The sequence below is a fragment of the Haemaphysalis longicornis genome, unplaced genomic scaffold (assembly GCF_048455015.1).
Source record: "Haemaphysalis longicornis isolate Haplotype H1 unplaced genomic scaffold, Haemaphysalis longicornis Haplotype H1 scaffold_10, whole genome shotgun sequence".
In the NCBI taxonomy this organism is placed as follows: Eukaryota; Metazoa; Arthropoda; class Arachnida; order Ixodida; family Ixodidae; genus Haemaphysalis; species Haemaphysalis longicornis.
In genome coordinates this window covers 29,612,525-29,637,395 of record NW_027526204.1, presented here as the reverse complement: position 1 = coordinate 29,637,395, position 24,871 = coordinate 29,612,525, and the positions used below count along the sequence as shown (strand labels likewise).

General features: G+C 49.1%; 2 protein-coding genes across 5 annotated transcripts in view; one reads left to right on the top strand and one right to left on the bottom strand.

Annotated features, from left to right (window-relative positions):
* LOC144158329 (uncharacterized) overlaps window positions 1-24,871 on the top strand; it is a 162,734-nt gene that overhangs the window by 57,949 nt on the left and 79,914 nt on the right. For 3 of the 4 annotated variants that reach the window (XR_013320018.1, XR_013320016.1, XM_077689150.1), the window contains one exon: window positions 18,166-18,272. Coding sequence is in view for 1 of the 4 variants with exons in the window: in XM_077689150.1 (XP_077545276.1) it covers window positions 18,166-18,272 (107 nt within the window). In the remaining 3 variants the exon portion in view is untranslated. Of the gene's footprint in view, window positions 1-15,834; window positions 15,971-18,165; window positions 18,273-24,871 lie in introns of all 4 variants that reach the window. The other variant, XR_013320017.1, reaches the window with a different exon arrangement.
* Window positions 1-24,871, bottom strand: part of LOC144158327 (uncharacterized) — a 104,423-nt gene that overhangs the window by 25,712 nt on the left and 53,840 nt on the right. Inside the window, exons 8-12 of the mRNA XM_077689149.1 lie at window positions 20,794-20,929; window positions 15,576-15,937; window positions 6,553-6,693; window positions 4,227-4,359; window positions 2,209-2,564 (exon numbers count right to left, since the gene is read on the bottom strand). Of these exons, the coding sequence (XP_077545275.1) occupies window positions 2,209-2,564; window positions 4,227-4,359; window positions 6,553-6,693; window positions 15,576-15,937; window positions 20,794-20,929 (1,128 nt within the window). The remainder of the gene's footprint in view (window positions 1-2,208; window positions 2,565-4,226; window positions 4,360-6,552; window positions 6,694-15,575; window positions 15,938-20,793; window positions 20,930-24,871) is intronic.

Sequence of the window (24,871 nt, the reverse complement as noted above, 5' to 3'; positions counted from 1 at the left end):
TTGGGCGTAAAAATTTTTATGTGTAGTCACCTTGCACCTTGTCACTACGCGTCATAACAAAATTTGGTAGAGATCAAAGTGAGTGCTGCATTTTTGTCCCCCTTGCTGCTTCTGGGCTCAGTGCCCACAGCACTCGTCGTCTCGAATTGGTTACCTTGACTCACGTCTTCGAGCCAGCGTACCCAGCATATATTTGGGGTCCGCGCCACACTTTGCTCTGAGCGACGACGTTCTGCGTGTCACCTCTTTGGGGTCTGGATGTCCTGAACACTCTGGGGACGAATTTCAGCCATTTTTCTCGTTCGTGTTCATGTTCGCCTTTTACACTTTTCCGACGCATCAGTAGGTGCGCCCGCCAATTTCGCATGTACCACCGCGCAATCTGGTAGTGTTGTTGGAAAAGCAGCATGCCCCTTTTTGCCACCGTAGCGGAGGGCGAAGGGGAGCCTGGACATTAGGCAGCGCATTGGGCCTGGGAACAGCAGCATCCCCTTAAAAACCCGGGGGAGAGGCAAGTAAAGGTTCGCTTTAAAAATGAAAGGACATTTCGCGCTTTCCTCAAGAATAGGATGGCTCCTGAAAGCCTTGTAAAAGCGACCGAGGAAGACGTGTTTAAAAATTTACCAAAACGAATACAATCCGCTCTTAGGTGCTTTCACTGAACTAACAAAATTTTATAACGTTGCCTTTATGTGCGGTTGCAAATGCACGGCATATTTTTGCTGCAAGAATAATGCCTAGAATGGCGAATTTTTGACAACATCAGGTGGCCACGGCTAGCCGGTTTGTGAGCATCTTAACAGGCTGTGTGCGGTAAAATGAAGAAGAATGAGAACGCGTCCAGAAAACGGTCTGCTTGCACTGTTTCTGCGCAGCTCTTCATTTCCACCTGTGTTGCTGCTTCATCATGGGTTACAAGGAGAGACAGCCTATTTTGTGGAGTGCTTATTAGGTGGCTCATATGAAAGCCAGCATTTTATATACTAGGTTACCCCCAAGAAACATAGTTTTAATTTTGCACTAAATTTCTGAAGTCGGAAAGGCGGCGCCTTGTAATGTCTAAATTTAACAGTAGCTTGCGTGTCCGAACCATTCCGTTCATTCCAACGTGTGATTCCGAAACCGCATGAAGGAATAGAAAAGATTGCATAATATTGCTGTTTTAGGCTCGGAGAAGTTTTAAATACTTTTTTTCATATAACGTAGAGTAAAAAGTGTGTAGCCCTATCGCTAACTGTAATGGTTGCCAGCATTCCTTTGGCGGGACACGCTTTGCTGGTAGGTATAAAAATGCCGATTTCAGAAAGTTCTAGGGCGCTATCAACAAAACCGTTTCGGGGTAAGTTATATAAAGGGATACAAAAAAATAAACTCGACAAAAATCTGTTGTCGGTCCCTTTAAGCCATGTATGTAATGGCGGATGAAGGTCACACTACATGGGCAGCCTTTGTAATGAGCTAGTCAGATTTGCCGTAAGATTTATTACAAACCAGAAACAAGAAAATATACATAAAACAGAAATATTATTCCATCCGTGAGGAAGAAATGGCAAGAGCGCGTAATTTATATAATTAAAATTCGTGCTATAGAATCTGCAAGCGTGTCAAAATTACGATATTATCTGGCTTGTGTCAGGCGGAGCTCCGACACTTTTGTTTAGGTGATAGTCTTGTGACTCATGCCAGAAGACTAACTCCTTTGTCGCTGCGGATATTAGGATATAGAACTCATTGAAGAGCAACAACAGAAAGCTTTGCTGACAGTACTGTAATCATTTCATTGCGGGTAACACGATTGGTAGGGACCACTTATGAGTCTTTGTAAGGCCTCATTCGAATAGCAGTACGCAAAACGACAAGAAACGGGAAATTTTATTTATTTTATTTATTCCTTTATTTTTCAATACTGCCGCCCTCCATTGGGGCTATGGCATGAGTCAGCATACAACACAAAGGGTTCGAACACCAATAAAACAGAGCGGCGGAACAATATAACAAACGCACATTCACGAGCAATCAGAAATGTACACTATAAATTTCTCGAGCGGAAGGGAACGGGTGTCACCAGACAATCCGTTCCAGTATTGGGTGGTTAAAGGAAAAAAAAAACTATATTTGAACGTGTTAGTTGTTAGAATGCTTTGGAATCCATCGCATATTCTATCACGGATGTTTGAGAACATCGAAGGTGAGAAATTCAGCACTTACCCCTTCGTGATACATGTAATCATCCTTCTTGCCACCTCCGCTTTCTTCTTCTTCTTCTCTTCCTCCTCTTCCGCCTCCGCCGCCTCCACCCCTATGGCCTTTTCTACCACCTTCATTTCCCCCGCTGGGAGGGCTGCCTGGCCTCGGAACGTTTTCCTTGAAGTGACCCATCATGTTTCCTGGTGGGTAGTAGTTGGTGACCACGAAGATTTTGTGGTTATATTTGGCTATGCCTGTCCCAATTTTTCTTGCTGTCCTCCATACGACCTGCGTGAAGTGGCCACAGGCTGGCTGCCAGGTATTTCCCCAGTGGTACATTTTGATCTCGTCGTACCAGTTGTCCACGGCGCGTTTTCCTGCGCAAGGAGGAAGCCGGGCAAGGGGGGGCGGGTGGATACATGAAGTTGCCGAGTTGGCAGAGGTATGCTCTAGACGAGAATGAGTGAGTTTGTCACGCGGTGTAGAGGGCAAGAAGCTGCGCATGCGCGGCACTGCTGAACTTCCTTCAAACGTGCGCAGGCGCTTCGCCGTGTGCACAACACCCAATCACGATCGCTTGAAGAACTCTGCTGTGTTTAGGCTGCTAAAAAGGTGGGCGCAACCACAGGCACACTTCAACACTTTGTTTGAAGAAAGTACAATATGAACGTTTGTCTTTATATTTTTAGGATACGAGATACATATTTATTTGAACAGCACCGTCACTGCACTTCATGAATACGAAATCTTGTCATTTAACTGTTGTGGTGGAAACGCCATGCAATCTCTTATATCAGAGCTGCGTTTGTCTACCCTCAAGAAGATTATTTCACCTTCGTGTCTCAACACTCCGCGTGGCCTCTGTGAAGAGGCAAAGCAAACCAGTGAGGCCGTGGCCGGGGTAGAGCGAAGGCGCAAAAAGAAAGCTACGAAATTGGCGCCTAGTAGCCCCCATGCCTTGCGGCGGAATGGTGCAAAACAAGAAGTTTAGTGCAAAAAGACGGCTGCGCAATACGATGATACTTGTTGTCAACTCTGGCAGCCCGGCCACCAGGAAGAAAAAAACACCCGCATTTCCCCGAAGGGGAGCATGGGGAAGTGCGAATGCACGGGTGATGCTATGAGGGGGAGTTATGTTGAACTGTGTTGGCATTCGCCCGTTAGTTGCATTTAACACCCCCGCGTGATGAAGTGGGGATTCACACACCCCGTTAGTCGTTCTCGGGAAATCTTGGTGAATTAAAGTGTATGTTCGAGGAGATCACACACACACGCAAGTAAAGTGAAACGACAGCATTCTTTATTCAGCACTTGTTGGTGTTGTCGTTGTAGTTGACGGTCATTATGACCGCCTTGTGGTCACTGAAATGTACGGTCAAGAGTTGTTGCAAGACCGCGCGTATCAGACAGTTCCTCGCAAAGGCCAGGTCGATGTAGCTGCCGTTGATGGTGGTGGGAGCCTCTAGCGGTAGGCACGTCATGGAGTGGTTGGCGAGCATGTATTCCATCAACCACTCGCCGCCCTTTCGCACGTCCACGTTAAAGTCCCCAACAACCACGACCGGGTCCGAGGGCTTTACGCGCCTGGCCACACTCTCCATCGCCGCGTCCACGTAGTCGACGACGTCGTCGCGCGAGATGTTTGGCGCGAGGTAGAGTGTGACGACCACGATTCCGTCGCCCGAGTACGCGTCGGTGTAGACGGCACTGTACGGCGACTCGTCCTTGACCGGCGAGGTGGACACGGCGTGCGACACGAGGTTCGCGTAGACGTGACCGACAAGGTAGACGCCGCAGTACTCGCCCCGACTTCCGCTCCTGGCGAAGCAGCAGTCGTCAATGGGGAAGTGGGAATGCACGGGTGATGCGAAAGAATTCTTCTTGGCCAATCGCCCTAAGTATTTATGTGGTGCGGACGGACGGACGGCGGTGGACGCGTGATTCAGGGTCACTTAAGAAGTGCATTCGCACTTAAAACGCTGCAAAATATTTTAGGAAAGTCACACAGAAGAAGCATCGTGTGGGTGGGTCTAAATTACCATGAATGTGGTGCTCGGGGCTGCTGTTCCAGTTCATGAAGAGGTTCTCCCCATACTTCTTATTACGACTCCTGTGCTTCATTTTTCCTTGCCGAGCCAAGGAGTAGGCATATGCTTGGGCGTAGCGAGCGATCTGTAAGAAATGGATAAGAAGCAGGAAATAATTAGTTCGGTGCAACACTTGCTCTGCGCACTCGTAGTAAACTTCCTTAGCTTGGCTGATCAGTGTGCTAAAGGTCTTGATTCTTGTGCTTCTTTTTGCCGCAAGGGCTACGCTGCAAAAGAGCGCTAAGAAAAAGGTGCGTTACATATAACCTTAGTTTACAGCGCAAAGATTTGGGTGAAATGGGCTAATCTAGAAAATGTTCATAGGAAAAATATTTGCAAGGGTTAAGGCTTGGGCGAGTTGGTGCATGATTACAAAAGTTGTAAGTTGTAAAAGTTGTAAGTCAGCGCTCGTGTTTGTGACATTCTTCGTCTTGTGGTTTTTGTATGAGTTTGCTCTGTTCGCCTTTTGGAAAAATATTTATCGGACCAAAATTAGATGCAAAGCAGTTTGCAGCGTAACATTATATGGGCCTTCATTGAGGGCGCTTCGGGGAGAAGGTTTATGTTGCAGAAAGAAATAGTCTTATTTTTCCCGAGAGCCCCCAGCACTGTCTTCGTCACTGAGGGGCAGGCTGGGGTTACGTGACACGTGAATTCCTCTTCTGAAAAATCACCCTTTGGCTGTTATTGTAATTTTTGTACCGGATTTTTATTTAGCCGGGTGGTGTCGTATGTATTTTGTGCACATAACACCAAAAAACTAGCATCTTTGTGTCAAGAGTTTTGCACAGCATTACGGCACGGAGTACAGAATGAGCCCCTTCACATTTGCCACAAGTTGGCCGTGGTGCTCCATTTAGAACGCATCCGTGTGTGTAATGTTTTGGCCAAATCATTAAGCGATAAAGATCGAAGATGAAAGATTCGTTTTGCGTTTATTTTGAATGCCTCCCTATGTTTGGTTATCACGGGAAGTTTGTTTTGTACTTGTGCATGCCAGCTTTTCTTGCGCAGTTGACGGAGTTTTTTTAATGAATGGTTTGAGGTCCAAGTAAGGCACAAAGATAGGTTCCACACATGACAGTTTTAGCACTCCGTATTTTCCGTTCGTTCTGTTCGTACCGTGTTGCCCTGGAACCTACTGCGCCTGCGCGCGGGCACGGCAACAAGGACACCCTCCACCGTAACAAATGCGCGGGCATGGCGAGGGCCGGCCTGCGGAACTAATCCGCCCGACCGGAATGAAAGCGCAAATGCCCAGTCGGGTCCCGGTAAACACGGTACGAACGAAACGGACGGAGCGTACGGAGTCTTTAACTCTCTACCGTTACCAAAGTAAGAGCAGCTGCTTCCATGTCTGAAGCTGTTTTTTTTTGCTATCACGCAGTGGCCAGTCACCCAGCAAACTGTTGGTGAGCACAATAAAATATGCTGACACCGTGGTGGTTACAGTGGTGGTTGAGTTGAACGCTCAATGCTCACGCGGCTTCATTAGAGACAGAGCTGTTTTTACGCCAAACGCATCTGTATACAAAACCAAGCCTAGATTCCAACGGAAGGTTTTGTTCAGAGGGCAACTTTAATAACCTCGACATTTACTGGATTTTGAGGGTTGCGTTGGGCATTTCATTTGGCCAAGCACGCTCGAAGGGAGCGGTACTTGTGCGGCTGCATACCTGGAGGTGCAATAAGGTGTGACGATAAAGGGAAGTGTGAAAAATGTGACATGAGACAAGAACACGAGTAAAGTTGTGGCTAGTCAAAGTGAGGATGTTTTAACGAAGCCAATTATACGCCGAAAGGGGAAAGCTAGGAATAGTGATACTTCTTTAGGAGGTTTGTCTTAATCTAGCTCAATGATTATGTTAGAAGAAAACTGAAAAACAGTGCTTAAGAACCTGAATCCTAGCCGGTATCTCTCATTACACCTAATGACTGAGTAGATCGGTGGAGTGATTCCTTAAATTTATTCATGTCCGTATAGCCAGCAAGAATTCTTGCCGGTAAGAATTATTCTGTGCGTCGATACGCACCTGTGCGGTTCTGGAATAGCCTTAAGCTGTTATTTGAAGTAACTTGCAGGTACGCTGTAGAAAATTATATTTTGTTCCCCGCTGTTGATAGTAAAATAACATTTACATTTATGAGCAATTTTGAAACTTCTTTTTTTGACTTGGGGTTTCCTATAATCGATAATAGCGGTCACTTGACAACACTAGGGAAGGTTGCTGACGTTTCGACTCCTCTAAACTACCGCTCCCGCCAAAACGTTTCTCACCTTCTCATCGTTTTCTACAGGGGGAACACCGTGCAACTTCCTCCACTTGTTGTGGCGTCTCAAAACTTGTCTTTGTATCTTGCGCTGGGCTTTGGTGAATTCACCGTTGAAGTCATCTGGCTCGTCGTCTCCGCTGATGAGCTGCGGGTCGTGGAGAAAGAGCAGGACAAGTGAAACAAACAGCACTAAAGGTCGTTCCACATTCATAAAATGGTCACGGTTACACATCCATTCGTGGCATGAAGATAACAAAGAACAATCTTGTGCTGCACTACAAGTTGGGAGCAATGGCTGTCGTTGCTTTAGGAGAGCACACTTGCGTCAAGGTTCCCAAGGTTTGTCGACCCAATCAATGTGGTCAGCACAAGTACTGTATAATCACAAGATTTAGCCGTTGGGGTTTGTTGGAAAGATTCGTTGCTGAAGGCTTGCTAGAACGCTGCACTTTCTGTTCGCACCGCTTTTCGCACCGTTTTTTATATTCCTGACAACATTTATCTCCCCACTTATCTCCACAAGGGAAAGCTGCGGATGCCTTGCAAGCGTCAAGCCTAGAAGATCGGGATTAGTTCATGTTCATGAGCTCTGCCTACAAGATGGCGCTTGATTCAGTGAGAAAGCGTGACCTGTCCGTCCGTGACATCGATGATACTATGCCGGAAGCCCAGTGTCACCAACCAATTTTGACTGCAACGCCCCACACTGCGCCACAAAAAGCCCTACATCGCCCTACACAAAATTGTTGGTGGCCCTACGTTCCACCCTACGCTAAAAATGACTGTTTGGCGACATGAATGGCAATTTAGTTATTTTTATACGGTGTGATGGAGTTTTTTTTAAATTTACGTTTCTGTTTGTTTTAATAATATTGTAGTTAAGCTGTATGTAGTGCGGCCTGACAGTAGAGCGTTCACAAACAAATAATCGTAAACGGACATTTCTTGTCCACAGATTTTGTGCTGCTTTTTGAAGGGTTTCTGTAGTTATGTTGGGCCGGTGTTGTTGTTGCCGCCCTGACACGCACACCTTGAATGTGTTCCAGAACGATGTTTTCGCCGGTGTCTTTCCCGTTCAGCCACGCGCGAATCACCGGTCGCCCATTTATAAGTAGACGCACGGAGGCTGGCTTGCACGCGCAGCCAGTCTTTCTGCGCTGAACGATTGAGAACCCCTCTGAAGAATGATTACAGAAGACAGCTGTAACTATTGTTGAGCCAAAAGTATCCAGAAACACATTATATGGCGATTTGTAACTCGTGACCACGTGCATGTGTGGATGTGCAGTACGTGCTGGGCAGTGTGGGCAGTACGAAATTCCAGTACAAGAACGACATGCATGTGTGAAACGTGTAATGTCCCCCTGGGCCTGCGGGGAAACAAGGCTATTTCGCCGGCTTCCACCGAAAGGGGCTGGCAGACCCTTCTTGCGTGGTGTTCACTTCTTATCGTTTGAACCAAAAGAGACAATGTCCTCTCTTGTAAGAAAATATTTTCTAACCGAAAGTTCACTGTTTTTACTGTTTTTTAATAAACGACTATTTTTAACCCAAAATGCAGTTTTGTGCATGAAAGAGCTAAGCACTTAGAAAGATTGAATGGGTGGATCTTTTACTTCGTAATGGCAATGCAGCGGCAGCGAATGCTTGAGAGGTCACAGCCGCTGGATAAAATCCTTTCACTGGGTGAGCTTGGCTCGGTTTTTGTGCTTTACATCCACGCTAAGCCCTGCTGTCTGCACTGCTCTTTTGGGAAAAGGCTGTGGCGTAGCGATCGAACAAAGGAGCGAGAAAAGGCACGAAGGGCTGGCCTAGGCTTTCATTGCTCTGGTGCAGTGGCAGGTCTTTTATTAACACCACGAGGGATCTCTTCGAGTTATCGGAACCGAAATGAAAAATTCGCGGTCACCGTATTGTTGCTGTAGTGCAGAAAGCACGTCGCATTCCGAGACGGACCCTGTACGCATAACCATGCGCGAACTCAAATGTGAAACCTGCAGTGTACAGCATGTTGTTGAGCTGGTTGGTGTTGCAGTGTAAGGAGAAAAAAAAGTGCGCGTAAAGGACAGGACTGGGATGAGAGACAAACCCGTTGGTGTCTGGTCTGTCCTATCACATCTCCGTCTGTAGGGAAATGAGTGCTGACGGCTGCTAGCCGCGCACGCACCAGTGACTGGAGCAGTGCTAGCCGAACGAATGACGCCCACCTTTATTGGTCACAATAATACATAGCAACAATGGCATACTGCGCCTTCCACATCTCTTCCCCGACATTAGCACAGCGAAACAAAACACATCACAAGCCAAGTCTTTTCGCCGGCTTGACCCGACGCCCGAACCTGGACTCTCCTGGTGTTGCTGTCGCCGTGGTGGGTGTTATGTTGCTCCGATCTTTTTCCTCGCCATTTTCACTTCGAGCTGGCTGCGTTGCTGGTTATGAATAGGGCACTAGATGAACCCTATTACGCACTGGCACAGAGGTGGGTGTTTCCACGACGTACAAACGGGGCTTGGCAGCTGGGCTGAGAACACACGCCGTAGTCTTGACGTCTCGAACCAACACCGTATCTCCCGGCTGCGGCGGAGGAAGGATGGTCGCAGCATGACGGCGATCAAAGTCTTTCTTCTTCCGCCTTCGCACATCTTAATCTTGGCGCTTGACGTCGTCCGGTGCAGGTCACTTCGGTTCCAGACTTTCCGTCATCGTGGGAAGCCTGGTTCGCAGGCTCCTTCCCATCAGCAGCTGTGCTGGGCTGTGCCCGGGGATGCCTGCTGTGCCTCTGTACAACAAGAGCGCCAGGAAAGGGTCGTCTGCTTTCTTAAACAATTCTTGGACCGTTCGCACCATCATTTCAATTTCCCCGTTTGACGGCGGGTAGCTTGGACTTGACGTTAGGTGCTGGAAGCCCCAGTGTTTCGCAAAAGCTGTGAAGGCATGCGATGCAAACTGAGGTCCATCATCGCTTCGCACTACTGCGAGAATGTCAAAACGAGCGAAAATGCTTTTGACTGCATGGATGACTGCACAAGAGTTCGTGCTCCGCAAGTAGATGACTTCGAGGTAGCGAGAACGATAATCGACTACTGAGTAGGTAGTCGTGTCCCTTGAAAGAAAACACGTCTATTCCTACCTCCTGCCATGGTTGCTCTGGAGTCTGGGTCACCACCATTGGCTCACTTCGTTGCGCCCGTGTGACGGCACATTGTTTACAGCGGTTGACTCTGTCTCGTTGCTGCTGCGAAAGTCCGTAACACCGCACGGAATCCTGGGCTCTCAGGCGACATCGGTTAATTTCTTGGTGGCCTTCATGGGTAAGTTCAAGTGTATCCATTTGCAGTAAAGCCGGGATGACGAAGCGAGAACATTTCAGCAGTATGCCGTTGTACAGAGAGCAATCACCTCGATGACTCCAGTACTTCTTGACATGTTCGGGAAGCCAGCCTTGACAAGGCCAGGCTTGGGTGCAGTACTTGACGAGCAAGTTGCATTCACCATCCAGTTCTTGATGCCTGCGACCATTATCAACAGAGACCAGCTTCGCGTCTGTTACAGTAGAAACTTGGAGATTTGGAAACTGTTGTACGACATCCACTTGACTGATCAATGACTTCTCCTCCAGAGCCCTCGAAAGAGTGTCCGCAGTTGCCAGTTGTTGGCCCGGAACGTAGACCACGCGGAATTGGTTGCGCATGAGTTTGATGCGAAATAGTAGAATGCGCGGGGGCATCGTGTCCAAGTCGGCGTTCCCCAGTAATGTAAGCAGGGGCTGGTGGTCGGTTGTTACCGTGAAGTTCATGCCACGAACAGACTGGTAAGAACGGTGCACGGCCCATGCTACCGCCAGTGGGTCTTTTTCTGTTTCGCTGTTGCGATTCTGTTAGTGACTGTGACGCAAAAGCTACAGCGCGTTGCTCTCCCGATGGCTGTTCCTGCAGACGAACAGTTCCTGGACTGAATGAACTTGCGTCGCAAGAGAAAATGGTATTGCGAGCAGGATGGTACTTCGCAACGCACAGGTCTGAGATGAACATTGCCTTTACCTGATTAAAGGCAGCCTCCTGAGGCGGTACCCATTGCCACGCATTTAGCTCGCCTAACAAGGCGCGAATATGGGCAGTTACCTGCGAACGTTTGGGCAGGAGGTGACTGATATGATTGGCCATGCCGAGAAAGCGCCTGACACCGGCAATGGCGTTGGGTGCTTCCAAGTTGCGCAGTGTTTCGAGTTTTCCGGGACTTGTTGAAATACCGTTGCCGTCGATGAAAACACCCAGAAACTCCACTCGGGCCTGACTAAAGCAGCATTTTGCCTTTTCAAGCTTCACGGCGGCTTTCCTCAGCCGTTCAAGAACCTCAGCAAGTCGCTTGTCGTGCTCTTCACGGTCTTTTCCGAAGAGAGGAATATCGTCTATCATGTTGACGACATTGTGCTGTCCCTCCAAAATATGAGCCATTTCACGCTGAAAATACTCTGGTGCCAAAGTCAGTCCGATAGGGGCACGGCAGAAGCAGTAGCGTCCGAATGGCGTGACAAATGTGGTATACTCTTGAAATTTTTGAGACAACCACACTTGGTGAAATACTACTTTGGCGTCGTGTTTTGAGAAAAGTTTTGCGTCTCCAAGTTGCCCAAGTACCCATTCGACCGTTGGAAGCACGTGCCTTTTGCGGAGAACCTCTTTGTTGAGCTTCATTAGGTCCACGCATATTCGGTATTCGCCCGATGCCTTCGGTACTGCGACAAGTCATGCACACCATGGTGTCGGCTTCGTAATGCGCCTTATGATGCCTTGCTCCTGCTTTACCATCTGCTTTACCATCTCCTGCTCTACCATCTGGTGCAGCTCCTGCTTTACCGTGTTGTAAAGAGGGATGGAAATTCTGCGAGGTACACTGAGAGCGAATGGTTTTGCTTTTGGCTTGAGTCGAATCGGGTACACCTCCCCTACTGTACCTAGCCCTTCAAAGATATCCTTGCCGGGGGCTGAGTCACTTGCACAGCAAGCTTGTTTTTCCCCTCGCTCGGCGGCATCGATGAACTTAACGACACCCAATGCGAGGATAGCAGGGTAGCCCAGAAGAGGGGTAGTCTTTGAAGGCATGAAGTACACTGGCTGCACGCAGCTGCGGTCCTTGCACTCCAATGTAGCTGTGAATTGGCCAGATACCTTGAAGGGATGGTTCCCTGGACCAGTGAAATGACCCTCTGGTTTTTCGAGTTGCGCAAGAACCCCGGGAAAAGTGCTTAGAACAGCAGAAACTTCTGCTCCCGAGTCGACTTTGAACTCGAGCGGGACGCCGTTCACTTGAACACGAACACACTTGACTTTCGCCTTGCGACTGGTGTTCACGGCATGCATCTCAATAGCGTGCGACTGCCTGCTTTGTGAACGTTGTTTAGCTAAGCAAACAGCTTCAAAATGTCTTTTCTTCTTTCAAAACGTGCAAACAGATCTTTTGGCAGTGCGAAAGTCCCGTGGATGCCCATCTCGTCCGCAAAAATGACACGATCGGTGCGCGGCGGCGGGGGGCATTTCCCTTGATCCTTGCGCTTGATTACGTGACTGCCTTAGCGATGGCCTGTGTTTTGCTGCATCAACGGAGATTGGTGCCGATAACTGGGTTTCGCGTTCCCGTTTTTCTCGTTCCGCATCTTGCAGTCGCGCATGCAGGGTCGCTTTGTCAAGCGATAAGTCGGAAGTGCGGCATAGCTGTTCCGATAACCTGCTGTCCAACAAACCAACGATAAATCGATCCCGAACGAGCCTGTCCTCGACGGACGCTGAGCCGTAGTTGCATTTCTTTACCATGTTTTGGAATGCGGAATAAAAACCATTCATGCTTTCTTCTGCTTGCTGCGTCCGCTTGTGAAAACAATAACTTTCATGAGCTTCATTGACAGGGTGCACGAAATACGAAGTGAACTTGCTTTTTACAACGCTGTATGCCTGAACTTCTCCGGCAGATAAGTTCAAAGATGCTACAACGCGTCGAGCTGAGTACCCATGCAATAAAGAAGTGTTCGTACCCGGACCTCGTCCGTAGCTTGGTGCAGCCCTGTAGCGAACCCATAGTCCTCGAACGGCTCAGTGAAGGTAGGCCACGCACTTGGGTTGGCGAAGTCGAAGCTCGGTGGCGGATGTAGTCCAGGTATGTATGGCGGATGTAGTCCAGGTATCCCAGCAAATGCGGCCTCTGACTTGTTTGCCATCGCACAAAGCTAGCAGCGCAGTGACGACCGTACTTAGCGATCCCGATCCTGACAATATGTAGGGAACTGAGTGCTGATGGGTGCTAGCCGCGCACGCACCAGTGACTGGAGCAGTGCTGGCCTAACGAATGACGCCCACCTTTATTGGTCACAATATAACATAGCAACAATGGCGTGTAGCGCCCTCTGTAGCGCGAAATTTTGTCTCCTTAAAATCTGCTGGTTTCGTACATGGTGTACAAGGTGAACCAAGCTGCCATTTTGGAGTTGTATTGCAATCAGCCAGTCAATAGAGACATCAGGCGACTCTTTCACTGCAGCATGTTGTTGGGCTAGTTTGTGTTGAATATTATAAGTAGGAAAACGCACAAGTAGAAAAAAAGAAGGTGTGCGATTAGGCATTTTTTTCAGGTCGAGTTGCGAGGTAGCAAAAAATGAAAATATTCTTGCGTCTACCTCAAAAAAATAAAGCCGTTCCACTCAAGTGAAAGCTGTCGGAAGTGCAGAGAAGTGATCGCCATAATGGGCTGTACCGCCATTATCCGCTTACTGCTACCACCCCATGGAATTCAAATTTCCCGCCTTCGCAGTGCACGCGCGCCTCCTGCCTCAAACTGCGCCAAAGGGAGTTCACTTCTCTTTGTGCTTTTTCTCCCGCACGTGCCGGCGTTGCATTGCGACATTTTGCGTTAGTGACCTCCACGGAATATGCCATAAAGCAGACTTGCCGCGAGCTACAACGGGACAGAAATATTGATGTAAAGGTCCTCTGGGTACCCGGACACTCTGGCAACACGGGCAATGAGACTGTGCACAAGCTGGCCAGTGAGGCTCGCTCTCCCCACCACTCGCAGCTTGAGCTCACTCCTCTCAAAGCCCTGAGTCATAGCTCGGAAGAGAAGCGAAGAAGGAACAAGCTTGAAAGGTCCAAAGAGCTCCTGACCCACGTACCACCCCTTGAGGATCCCCTACCTAAAGGTCTTCCCCGGGGCGCTCAAGTGTTCGTGGTGAAAGCACGAAGTGGCTTTGCCGTCACGGAGGACGTGGTGGCAAGGTGGAACCACGCACAGAAGTACGCCAAGCAGCCGAACCCGCCACCTTTCTCGCCGCCCCAGTGTAGTGTGTGCTTGGCCGCCCAGCCGGCCAACATGCGTCACCTGGTGTGGAACTGTGAAGGACTGAAGGACGCACGTGACAAACATCGCCCGTCATCTGTATCAACATACGGGGACTGGATCCGGCCAACACACGACCACAAGAGAATTCTACTCTCACTGTGGACATTTGCGTGTGAAGCCTCCATAGTGCGACGCACGTAACCCCCTTCCCTTTTCCCCCTCCCACCGCAACAGGCCTAGTGCCGTCCTATTCATAATAAATTTTACAACAACAACAACTATCGTAAAAACCAACAGAATGGGCGTACTTACCTAAAGAAACGCGGCCGCTGCCGGTCAATTACGTATATTTTTTTCACATTTACCTATAGTTTTCTTTGCGCTAACAACTGGAGGATATATGACAAGCGCCAGAGTTTTACAAGTTTTGAACGCTTATGACTATATAAACCGCTTGGCTTTCGAAGCCTCTGGGGTACTCCGCGAACAAACAGGATGGCGGTACGCTAGTCCGTCCCAGATGCCAGACCCATGCGACAGTACGTGAAAGAGTCAGTAGCTTGTTTTGTGCAGATACAGAAACTTCAGCCCTCTAAACCAGAGTGACCACCCACAATTGAAGCATTGTAGGTAATGAAAGAATATTGAAATAACCCCGCTTGGCCAAGAAGGGCTGCAGTTCGAGTGTTTGTATTGAGTACTGAGTGTACACATCATCAGTTACGTGTGTTTTGTTTGTCATCCTCTCAAAGAAGGCAACAAAGAAAAAAAAGCGAACAACAGCGTTACCCTGCGACGCCGCCTTGGTGCTATTATACTTGGGTCGAGCGAGCGAGCTAGGACGACAAGGCGAGCGCCTAAAGTGCTCTGCACTTAAAATAGCATGGCCCCCGGAGGCCTTCCCAAGGGCACCTAGTAAGGCGTGTTAAAAAAATTGACCAAATAAAAACAACCCTCTCTAGGTGCCTTCAATAAAGTATTGGTATTTAAAAGTTGCTGTTGAGATATTTCTGCAAATGCACAACATATCCGAGGTGGTAGATTAACCCGCTCGGTGACAAATTTTTCAAAAGCAGCGGGTGGGTGGTTCGATCAGCCGGTATATAAGCGTCCTCACCAGAGACTATGTGGAAAAACTGAGAGGCATGAGTGCGCAGTAAGAAAATGGTCATGCTTGCTCTCCGTTGTCCACAGTTTTGCATTTTCACCCACTGCGCAGCTCCTGACGCGCTTAGGCACTATTGTAAGAGCGGGTAGACCTGCGAATGTACGGTGAGCCTTGAGAGCCTGGTCTACGTTTTCGCTAGCATTATGGCTAACACAAAGGAAGGCAAAAGTATGCCTGGTACCGAACTGAAGGAAGAAAGGCAAGATGTAATTTAGTACATTAAAATTCTTTCGCTTAAGCGACATTGAGAAATGTATGTACAGGATATAATCCTTTGGCTCGTGCCCCGTTCGTTTGGGGCTGCGCATAATGGCGTGTACAATTTTTGAAGAGCAACAACGGAAAATGTAGCTGAGATCACTGCAGCCATTCGAGTGTTGGTAAAATCTGTTAAAGCGACCACTGACCTCTCTGAATGCCCACTAATTCAAGCTTAGCCTACAGCATTGCAACAAAAAGAAAAAAAGGAGTGAGAGGCTCAATCGCTGTGGTACTTCCGAACATGGAAGGAGCAGAACTCGGGACTTACCCCACTACGATACATGTAGTCATCCTTGCGGCCTCCTTCCCCTTTTTTTTCCTTTCTATGCCCTTTGCCACCTTCTCCTTCGCCGGTACCACCTCCATGGCCTTTTCCACCGCCGTCTTCCTCTCTCTTGCTGGGAGGGCTGCCAGGCCTCGGGACATTCTTTGAGTACATAAACTCTACGTTTCCTGGTGGCGAGTAGTTTGTCACCACAAAGATTTTATTCTTATATTTGGCTACACCGGAACCAATTTTGGTGCAGGCTTTCCATACGACCTGTGTGAAGTGGCCACAAGCAGGCTGGAATGTATTTCCCCACTTGTACATCTTGATCTCGTCGTACCAGCAGTTGACGGCGTTTTTTCCTGCACATGAAGCAAGCCGGGAAAAGGGGCATGGTGGGTACATTGCGTTTCAGAATTGGTGCAGGTATGCTCTAAGCGAGAATGAGTGAGTATCACATGCGGCATAGCGGGCAACAAGTTGCGTCGGCGTGGCACGCGTGAACGTCCTCCATACAGGTGCAGAAGCTCCGCGGTGTGCACAAAACCCTAGTGCGTATGCACGGTTGGTGCCTTCTGGCATGTTTAGGCCGTAAAGGGTGATGACAGGGTGGACACAACTACGCGCATATTTCAAGATTTTGTTTGAAGAAGTGAGATTATTAATGTGTACATTGGCGTTTTTAACTTGCCGTTATAATTTTGTGCAACACCATCACTGTACACCATGAATACAAAATCGCGTTGATTAACTGTTGTAATCAAGACGCCGGGGCGCCTTGCACACAGGTGCTGTATTTCTATACTCTGCCGTGGCTTTTAAATGCGAATGCATTTCTTAGCCGCGGGTTGTCTTGCGTCGTTGAGCGGCGTGCGCCTAGCAACAGCTGTGGCGCGCGCCTAGCAACCGGAGCAGGTGCGGAGTAGCGGAGGGCAAGGGGAGAGGAGGAGCGCGCTCGGCGTGTGAGGGCGCTCGCATCGCGGAGCTCGGGCGGAGTAGTGGAGAGTGAGTGGAGAGGAGGAGCGCGCTCGGCGTGTGAGGGCGCTCGCATCGTGGAGCTCGGGGCGGAGAGCGAGCGCGCGCGCGGGCTGGCGCGGGTCTCTCTCTCCTCTCCGCGTACCCCTCTCCGCTCGCTGCGCATATAAATGCAGGGAGCGCGCGCCTCTCCGTGACTGCTTGCCGACTGGCGCCTTGATAGCGATGGAAGTCGGTGAAGTCGAATCCCTCGCGGCAACGATACCGCAAAGAAGAATTCGGTGCACCCAATGCATTCGCAGTTCCGCACGATCCCCTTTTGGGAGGTGGGGGGATTTTTTTCTTGTTCATACCTCAAGATTCGCAGCCCCCTTTGCGCAGAGGCACACACAACAAGACATGTGGTGACCTTCATAATAGTAGTTTCTTGGGCGAGTTCGTCATTCGTCGTATAAGTAAGCGCAAAGGAACAAGGACAAATGAAGTGGACGGGAGGCGGCGCTACTATCAACTCGTTAATTTTCACTTTGTTGTTCGCTTTTATACGGGAAGATACTCAGGAAACGAAAGAAACAAAGGGGGAGGAGCACAAGCAAATACAGAAAAGTGGAGGATGACAGTTTAAACGGGCGCGTTACAAAGGCAGTTTTGCAAAGCAAATTTTAATGATTGGATACAAAGTTGAGTTCTTTCTTTGTCAGTGTTACCGAAGCTGTGCTAACGCATTTGTCTTTCAAAGAAACTATCTGGTAGGCCTCGATGATTTCTCTTGTTAGCTGATCCTCGTGTACAGCTACCGTGCTGGTCTTATCAAAATGTGGTCTACAGTCACAACCTCTGCAGTGTATGCCCAGATGTCCGGTAATTGTTTTATCTACAATGTTCTTATGCTCTCCAAGCCGATAATTAAAGCAACGACATGACTGTACGACGTACTGCGTACCACACGATAAAGGAATAGAATATATTGTGCCTTGTGAACAATTGATGAACCGGTCGCGATGCTGCGCTTCGCACTTGTTTTGCTTTTTTACTTTTCCATTGACCCCGATAAGTACTTTCGACAATTTCTTGGGAGCAGAGAAGACAACGTTAACATTGACGTGTTTTCCTATTTTCTTGAGATTGTGCGAAAGGCCGTGTACATACGGCACGACAGCGCACTTAAACTTTTCGCTTTCTTTCTCCCCGGGTTCCACGTCTGGCTTTTTTCCTAAAATGTTTAGCATTTCATCGACGACCGACACCAGAAGGAATGAAGGGCACCCGGCAGACCATCGCGCGTGTATCCATCGAGAAAAGAAAGTAGCGACACCATTATCCAGGAACGATGGTTCTGTTCTTGCATCTACACTGCAAAAAGTGACCGTCACTTTGATGTCCAAGTGACCGGGATTTTTTACAAGCAGTCGACGTAAATGGCGAAGACTGTTCTTTTGCCGTCAATGCAATGGGATGGGGGACAGATACAAGTAGCAAAAGGAAACAAACTGATTTTTGTAATAAAGCATTTTGATTGGCTGCCACAGGCGGCCACATGCGGGTCTCGCCAGTGGGGCCTATTCTTTTTTTCTCTTATTTGACACCGGCTTGTCGAACAATGTTTTCTTTGTAGGGGACGCTAAAGGAGACACCACCGCCGGCTTGCCCGGGTGAGTGGGGACCTTTCCAGGGACGCTTCCTTTGTCTCCTTTCACCGCGCCGCCGTCGACACGATCGGAGGTGGGTGGTGGAGCAGGGAAAAGGCATTTTAGGGACAAAGTACCTTAGGACCAAGCTTTGTCCGTGGCTTGTCCCTTGGCGGTCTTGTACCCAGTGTTGAGCATGCGCGAAGAGCATTGGATTGGATTGGATTTGGATTGGATTAAATTGAATTGTATCGGATTGGATTCAATTGCAATTGTATATACTGTACACACGCGTTGTCATCCATTTACATGCGAGAGTGGGCAATGCCAAGGGTGATTTACGGTAAGAACAATCCCCAGTGCTTATCCACTCGTCGTGATTCACTTCGTGGAGATGCGTGAATTTTTTCTTTTCCCGCCCTGCAAACCAATTCATAACGTATGTTTGCCGTACGACCACTGAATTTCGTCGGGTGCGGCTTCCACTGGAGGTTCTATCGAACTTAAAGGAGCCATAAAGACAAAATACAAGTTGGGTTTATTAGAAAGACTGCTTAGTCACAATAACATTGATACCAATACCATCGCCATCTTCGAACAAATAACGGAGATATTAAAGAAAACGTTTGAAGCCGTCGCGACCCCCTAGCCAATTTCCGCAACTCTTCTATGACGTCACGGAACCTTGTTTGTGCAATTCGCGGCCGCCTAACTGACCTGTCACGACGACACAGGACTGTACGTCTGTAATGGGGCCTCTAGTTTCATTTGACCGCATCACTTGAATGCTAACCTGCCGCTAATGCACTGAAAATTATGTTTTATTGTTGGCCCGTATGACGTCATTCTTGCTCATAACACGTCACTGTGGCGCGAAATTTGAAAGTTTTTAAATACTTCTTGGTTTTTTTTGGTTAAAAAACACCCTTTGGGGCTGTAATGGAGCTGAGTGAGATACTGAATCCTAGTTCTTTCAAATTAAACAAAGTTGTATTTTCTCTTCATGGCTCCTTTAATCAAGCAGTGCAAAGGTCGCGCACAATGAACGCGAAGCTGCGCTAAAACAGACCGAAAACCACCGTCGCTAAAGCAGACGACAAAGCCATACTGCCGACGCCGCCCCTGGCGAGCAGGGATTTCCGCGCGAGGAAAGCTGAGTAAATTCGTCGCGCCATCTACAGTGTTCTCCGTGAGTGAAACCCTCCTCCCTCAATTCCCCCCCTCCCGCCTCCGCATCCACCGCGTTGGGAGTTTGTTGTCCCTCCCGCCACGAAAGAACCCTTGCCTGGTAGAGAGGTAGAAAGCTTTGCTTTAAAAAAAACAGAGCTTCCACTCGTGCTGTTCCAGGCAGATCAAGAATCGAAACAGAAAGGCGTGGTAGAAAAGTCCGCTCGGCGGGGAAAACTCGGAAGGGGGAAGCATAAGCGAGGTGGAGGGAAGCAATAGCTGCACGAAGTGTGATGAGGGGAGGCATGGGATGCAACGAATTACGATGTCCAGTGGCCGTGGCGTAGTGAGGGAGAGGGAGAGGTGAGGGTGAGTGCACGGCGCGGTACAGCTGCCGGGGAGAGGAGGTGCGTGGTATGGGATTGGCTGAGCTTGGCCACTTGGTGACGCGGCGGTGTTCTCGTGGCAGAAAGGCGTTGTGGGGGCCGCCGGCGTCAGTATCTGGTGTACTATCGTGATAAGTTTAAACTTAGCTTGGCGAAAGATGCGCCAACAGCACTGCTGTTTCATCAGTCTTCGCAAAGTTAAGTCTCAAATGCTGGCCCAGTTTTTTAGATTGGTTCTGTTCCTCGTGGCGTCAATCTTACCGTCAAGCAAAGCCAACATCAGCAAGGGCGTTGATCGCTTCCCTAGTGACGGCGTATAACTCTGCACCCTTCAATAAGAAGGATGCCGAGACAAGTATAAGGGAGAGAGTAAGAGGCAAGCGCCGCCAAGGTCGAGCCAGCGCATCGTGCTGCTCCACAGTGAAAACTATTAATGGATGGATTGATTCGGGGATATCACGCGCCGACGCAACGCGGGCAATGATGCGCGCCGTAGTGTAGGGCTCCGGAATAATTTTATCCACGTGGGGGTCTTCAACGTGCGTCTAAAACTCTTACACATGGGCGTTTTTGCCTTTCACCTCATTCAGACAAGCGGCCGCCACGGCCGAGAGTCGAACCCGCATCCTCGCGCTCAGAAGCACATAGTCTTAGTCACTGAGCTACCGCGGAAGGTCCCATAAGGGAAACGTTTCATCGGTAGTTCCTTACAAGAAGAGGGGTGCGGAGAAGAGGATAGGGGCAGAAAGTAAGGGCACGGGCCATGAAAACAAACTTTGCTCGTGCCTTTCGCCTAAGTTCTGCGTCAGGCCTATGTCGTTGTAAAACAGTTTCGCTTTTCACTTGCCTTCAGAGGTTCTAATGACTCCAGTTTTTTTAACTACAGCCTTTTTAATCGCGGAACAAGTTGTTCAGCTGAAAGGGGAGACTGAGCATGAAGGTGGGGCCACATTGTTTGTACGCTGCTTGCCCAACGACTATGAAGAAAAATGTTGTTATTGCTGCAAACAATTTGAAAGAGACCACGCAAATAGAAAAAGCATCTGGACAGCCACGCATTACCAGTGACGGAGTGGGAATCGGGGTCCGTGCTGTAGGAAGAATAGAGGTTCTCCCCGTACTTCCTATTACGACTCCTGTGCCTCATTTTTCCTAGCCGAGCCAAGGCGTAGGCATATGCTTGAGCGTAGCGAGAGATCTGTAAGAAATGGATAGGAAGCAGGAAGTAATCAGTTCTGTGCTACACTTGCTCTGCGCAGTCGTTGTCCAGTCCCTTAGCTTGGCTGATCAGTGTGCCTAAGTTCTTGATTCTTGTGCTTATTTTTCCGCAAGGGCTACGCTGCAAAAGAGCGCTAAGAAAAGTGTGCTGCGTATAAAATCAGTTAAAAGGGGAAAGATTTGGTTGAAGTTGGCTAATAGAAAAAGATCTGTATAGGGACAATTATTGTCTGACTAAAACGGGATGTAAAGCATTTTTCAGCGTAACATAACATCTGAGCATTCAAACAGGGTTTCTCGGGGAGAAGGTCTATGGCTTGGAAAGAAAACGAAGATTCGTACTTTCACGGAAGAGCCCTCAGCACTGTCTTCGTCACTGAGCGGCATGCTTGGGTACGTGCAGTATGAAATCCCCTTCCGAAAAATCACCCTCAGACAGTTTAAAATTCTTTAGCTGAAGTTTTTGCAAAGATCACCAAATGCCTGTATCTTTGGGCTAACAGTTTGTCACAATAGTATGGCACAAACTACCGAATGAATAGAAAAAAACTGCGCTTCAAAGAACATACCATTGCAAAAGGGACAGGACGGCCTACCCTTGAAATAGCGAATGAACTCCTCCACATTTGGCACAAGTTGACCGTGGTGTTCTGTTTACAACGTATCCGTGTGTGCATTGTTTAAGTGACCAAGTGTGCAATCGAGATACTTGTTTTGCGTTCTCTTGAGTTGTAGTAGCTATATTTGGTTATTGCACAATTTTTGTGCATGAGCATACTAACTATTTTGGCAGAGTTCACGGGTTTTTTTTTAACGAGTGGTTTGAGACCGAGGTAAGGGACAAAGATGTAGTCCGCATTGGTATTAAAACCGCAGCAGATGTTTTTCTGTGATCTCCTGATTTCCTGCTATTACGCAATGTCCGTAACCAAGCAGATTGTGATGTAGATCAACATAAAGTATGCTGACATGGTAGTGTTCAAGAGCTAGTTGGACACTGTATTTTTGTGATGCTTTGTTAGATGCAGAGGTTCCTTTACGCTGCAAGAATCTGTGTATACAGCCGAGCAACTTATTCTGTGTTGAATATACGTATTTACAGCAATGGCAACATTATGAGCCTCAGCTGTGAAAATTCTCGCGTTAGGGTTCAGCGTTTTTTTAAACGGTCAGCATGTGATTCTAGGGAGTGTTTTTGACGCGCCTGTGCAAAATTCTACGGAATGGTACTTGGGTTAAGCGCTTGAAAAATTTTGGCGAGCCAGAAGACAGGGAGCTTTGTTCCTGCCTATTTTTGCAAATGGGAGATCGCAGTACATCTTTTGGTAGCTTAAAAGAGGCGCCATAAATCCGCAAAATGAGTTTTGTACGTGTCATACAAGATAAAAGGTATTTTGGATGCTAGAGTATTTAGGCAGTAACCACACGAACGCGCCCGCGCGCTCCGTTCCACACGCGTTCTCTTTATGTACGCGCCCAAGCACGTGACGAGGGTGAGGGCAAGGACCCACACGGAGGCGACGGAGGCGCGCGAGCGTGCGCTGCCCCGCGCTTGACGGGACCGCCTTGTCGACATTGGCCAACCGTAGAGCACCCAACACTGTCATCGCAACACACATCAACGTCGGATTTTCATCTTACTGCAGAGAAACATTACCTTTATTGCCAGATTCCAACTAAATAACAGCTGCATCTTCGCTTCGCTAGGCACACACGACGGCGGAGAGCCATGTTTGCCGCCGGCTGACGGGCTGAAGAGGTTTGAGCGTGTGCGTTATTACTCGTCGATAGCGTGTTTTGCTGGTGTGAAACTGAGGAAGCGCATGCACCCAAACACATTTGCGGCTAATGAAGAAACTACGCCGATTTATCACGAGGAGACGGGCAGCGACAGCGTCAATGTTGGCTACGGCCACCGGCGGATTCACCCGCCGCCGCTGCCGCCGCCCGCCCGGCCAGGGAAATGGAAGCGCGTAGAGCGGCGGCTCTGATTGGGCGCGGCCGGTAGGCGCGCAGGAGTGGAGTGGAGTGGAAAACGTTTGTTTATTATCGCATTGAGTGCTACCGTAGGCGGTGGGTTGACATCCTAGTCCGGTAGTACACCCTGTGCTGCAGCGGCCCGGGTACACGTCACAAGAAACTCCTGATCCGCGAGCTGGCCACTCCGCAGCAAGCTCTCCCACTGCTCAAGGGTGTGTGGTTTTGGGGGTTGGGGGTTGGCAGAGCACATTCAAACCAGATGAGTTGTTGTATTTGGGGTGCCGGGGCAGTATGGGCAGTTGGGGGGTTTGCGGTTGGGAAAATTCAATGGAGGAAGGTGTGGATGTGGTAAGTCTCGGTCTGGAGTCGTCGCCAAATGTGTGCGTCGGCCACACCTAGGAATACATGTGGGGGCGGTAGAGCCGTGCGGGATGCTCTGTACCAATAAAGGATGTCGGAGTAGTTTTGTGAGAGTGGGTGCAGGACCGGAGGGAAGCTAAGTGGGTCGTCTTCTTCCCCTTCTAAGAATGCCCGGTTGGTAGTTGGCGGGCAGTGGCATGCGTCACCTCATTGTCAGTTAGGGACGTATGGGCTGGAAACCATACAATGCGGGTTTCTGGCAGTTCTCGTCGTTGTTGGAGGATGGCAGCTGCAAGGCCGGTGATGTTCCCCGTTGCAAACCGTCGGCAGTCTGTTTGTGAGTCGGTGAGCACAGTAATGTCGGACTTCGGGGCGTGCACCACCGCTAATGCGACGGCCGCTTCTTCAGCTGTACTTGTAGAGCCGGTATGGAATGTCGCTGTTGCTCGTGTGCTACCATGCGCCCTGAGCACCGCAGCCGCATCTGCATGTTGAAAGCGGTAGCTCGCGACGTCTGTGTAGCACGGTTCGGGGTTCGTGGCACACCTCGCTGTAATAAAAAGCCGTGCGTGTTGTCACCTGCGACCAGCATTGTAAGTCGGATGCATGGGCTTTGGAACTGGAAGCACCCGTATGGCAGCTCGTTGGATCGCTGTCGTGCGCTGCAGGGTGTCGATTGTTGGTGGAAGGGAGTAGCCCGAAATGCTTAGCACATATCGCCCTGTAGCAGTTAGCTGAAGCCGTTGATACTGACTGTTGGTGTGGGCTTCAATTAGTTCAGCCAGGATGTTATGCAAGCCCAGTTGGAAGAGGCGGGAAGTTGATGTGAAGACTGGTAGGTCAAGAGATGTTTTGTAGGCTTTGTGAATCATTATGTCGATTTTGCTGGTCTCTTTGTCTTGAGAGGCACGTATGGTGTTCCATAAGTGATTCTGCTGATCAGCATGGCCTGAAGAATTCTGCATGTGTCTGCTTCTTTGATTCAAATGACGGCGGGAGCACACACGTTGAATAAGATGAGTCATCTGGGCCGCAGTCTGTTGAAGCCTAGGAAGCATTGCTGCTCTGCTTCCATCATGGTTGCAGGGAATTCCCAGGATTCGGAGCGTTTGCACTGTAGGAACGACAGTACCCTTTATGATAAAAATCGGATCTGGGGTTGGCAGAACGGGTCGCTCCCGTGTCTGTGAGCGCATGATTAGTAGGGCAGATTTTGGAGGTGCGCACGTAAGGCCGCACGTTTGCAGGTATGCCAATGTGGTGTCGACCGCTCGCTGTAGCTGATCTTGCTGGTGGCCTGATGACCCTTTGGTGATCCACAGTGTTACGTCGTCTGCATACAGAGCGTGGGAGACATCCTCTGTTTATTTGAGCTGGGATGGTAACCCCTATAGAGTGATTTTAAAAAGCACAGATGAAATCACCGGCCCTTGGGGGGTGCCTTTCGCTGGTGTGCTGAAATTGCCAGAGACATGGGGTCCCATGTGAAGGGTGGCGGTGCGATCTGTTAGAAAGGCACGCACGTAGTAGTAAGCTGCGGCTCCCCAATGGAGGGTTTCAAACCGGTTGAGAATTGCTGCAT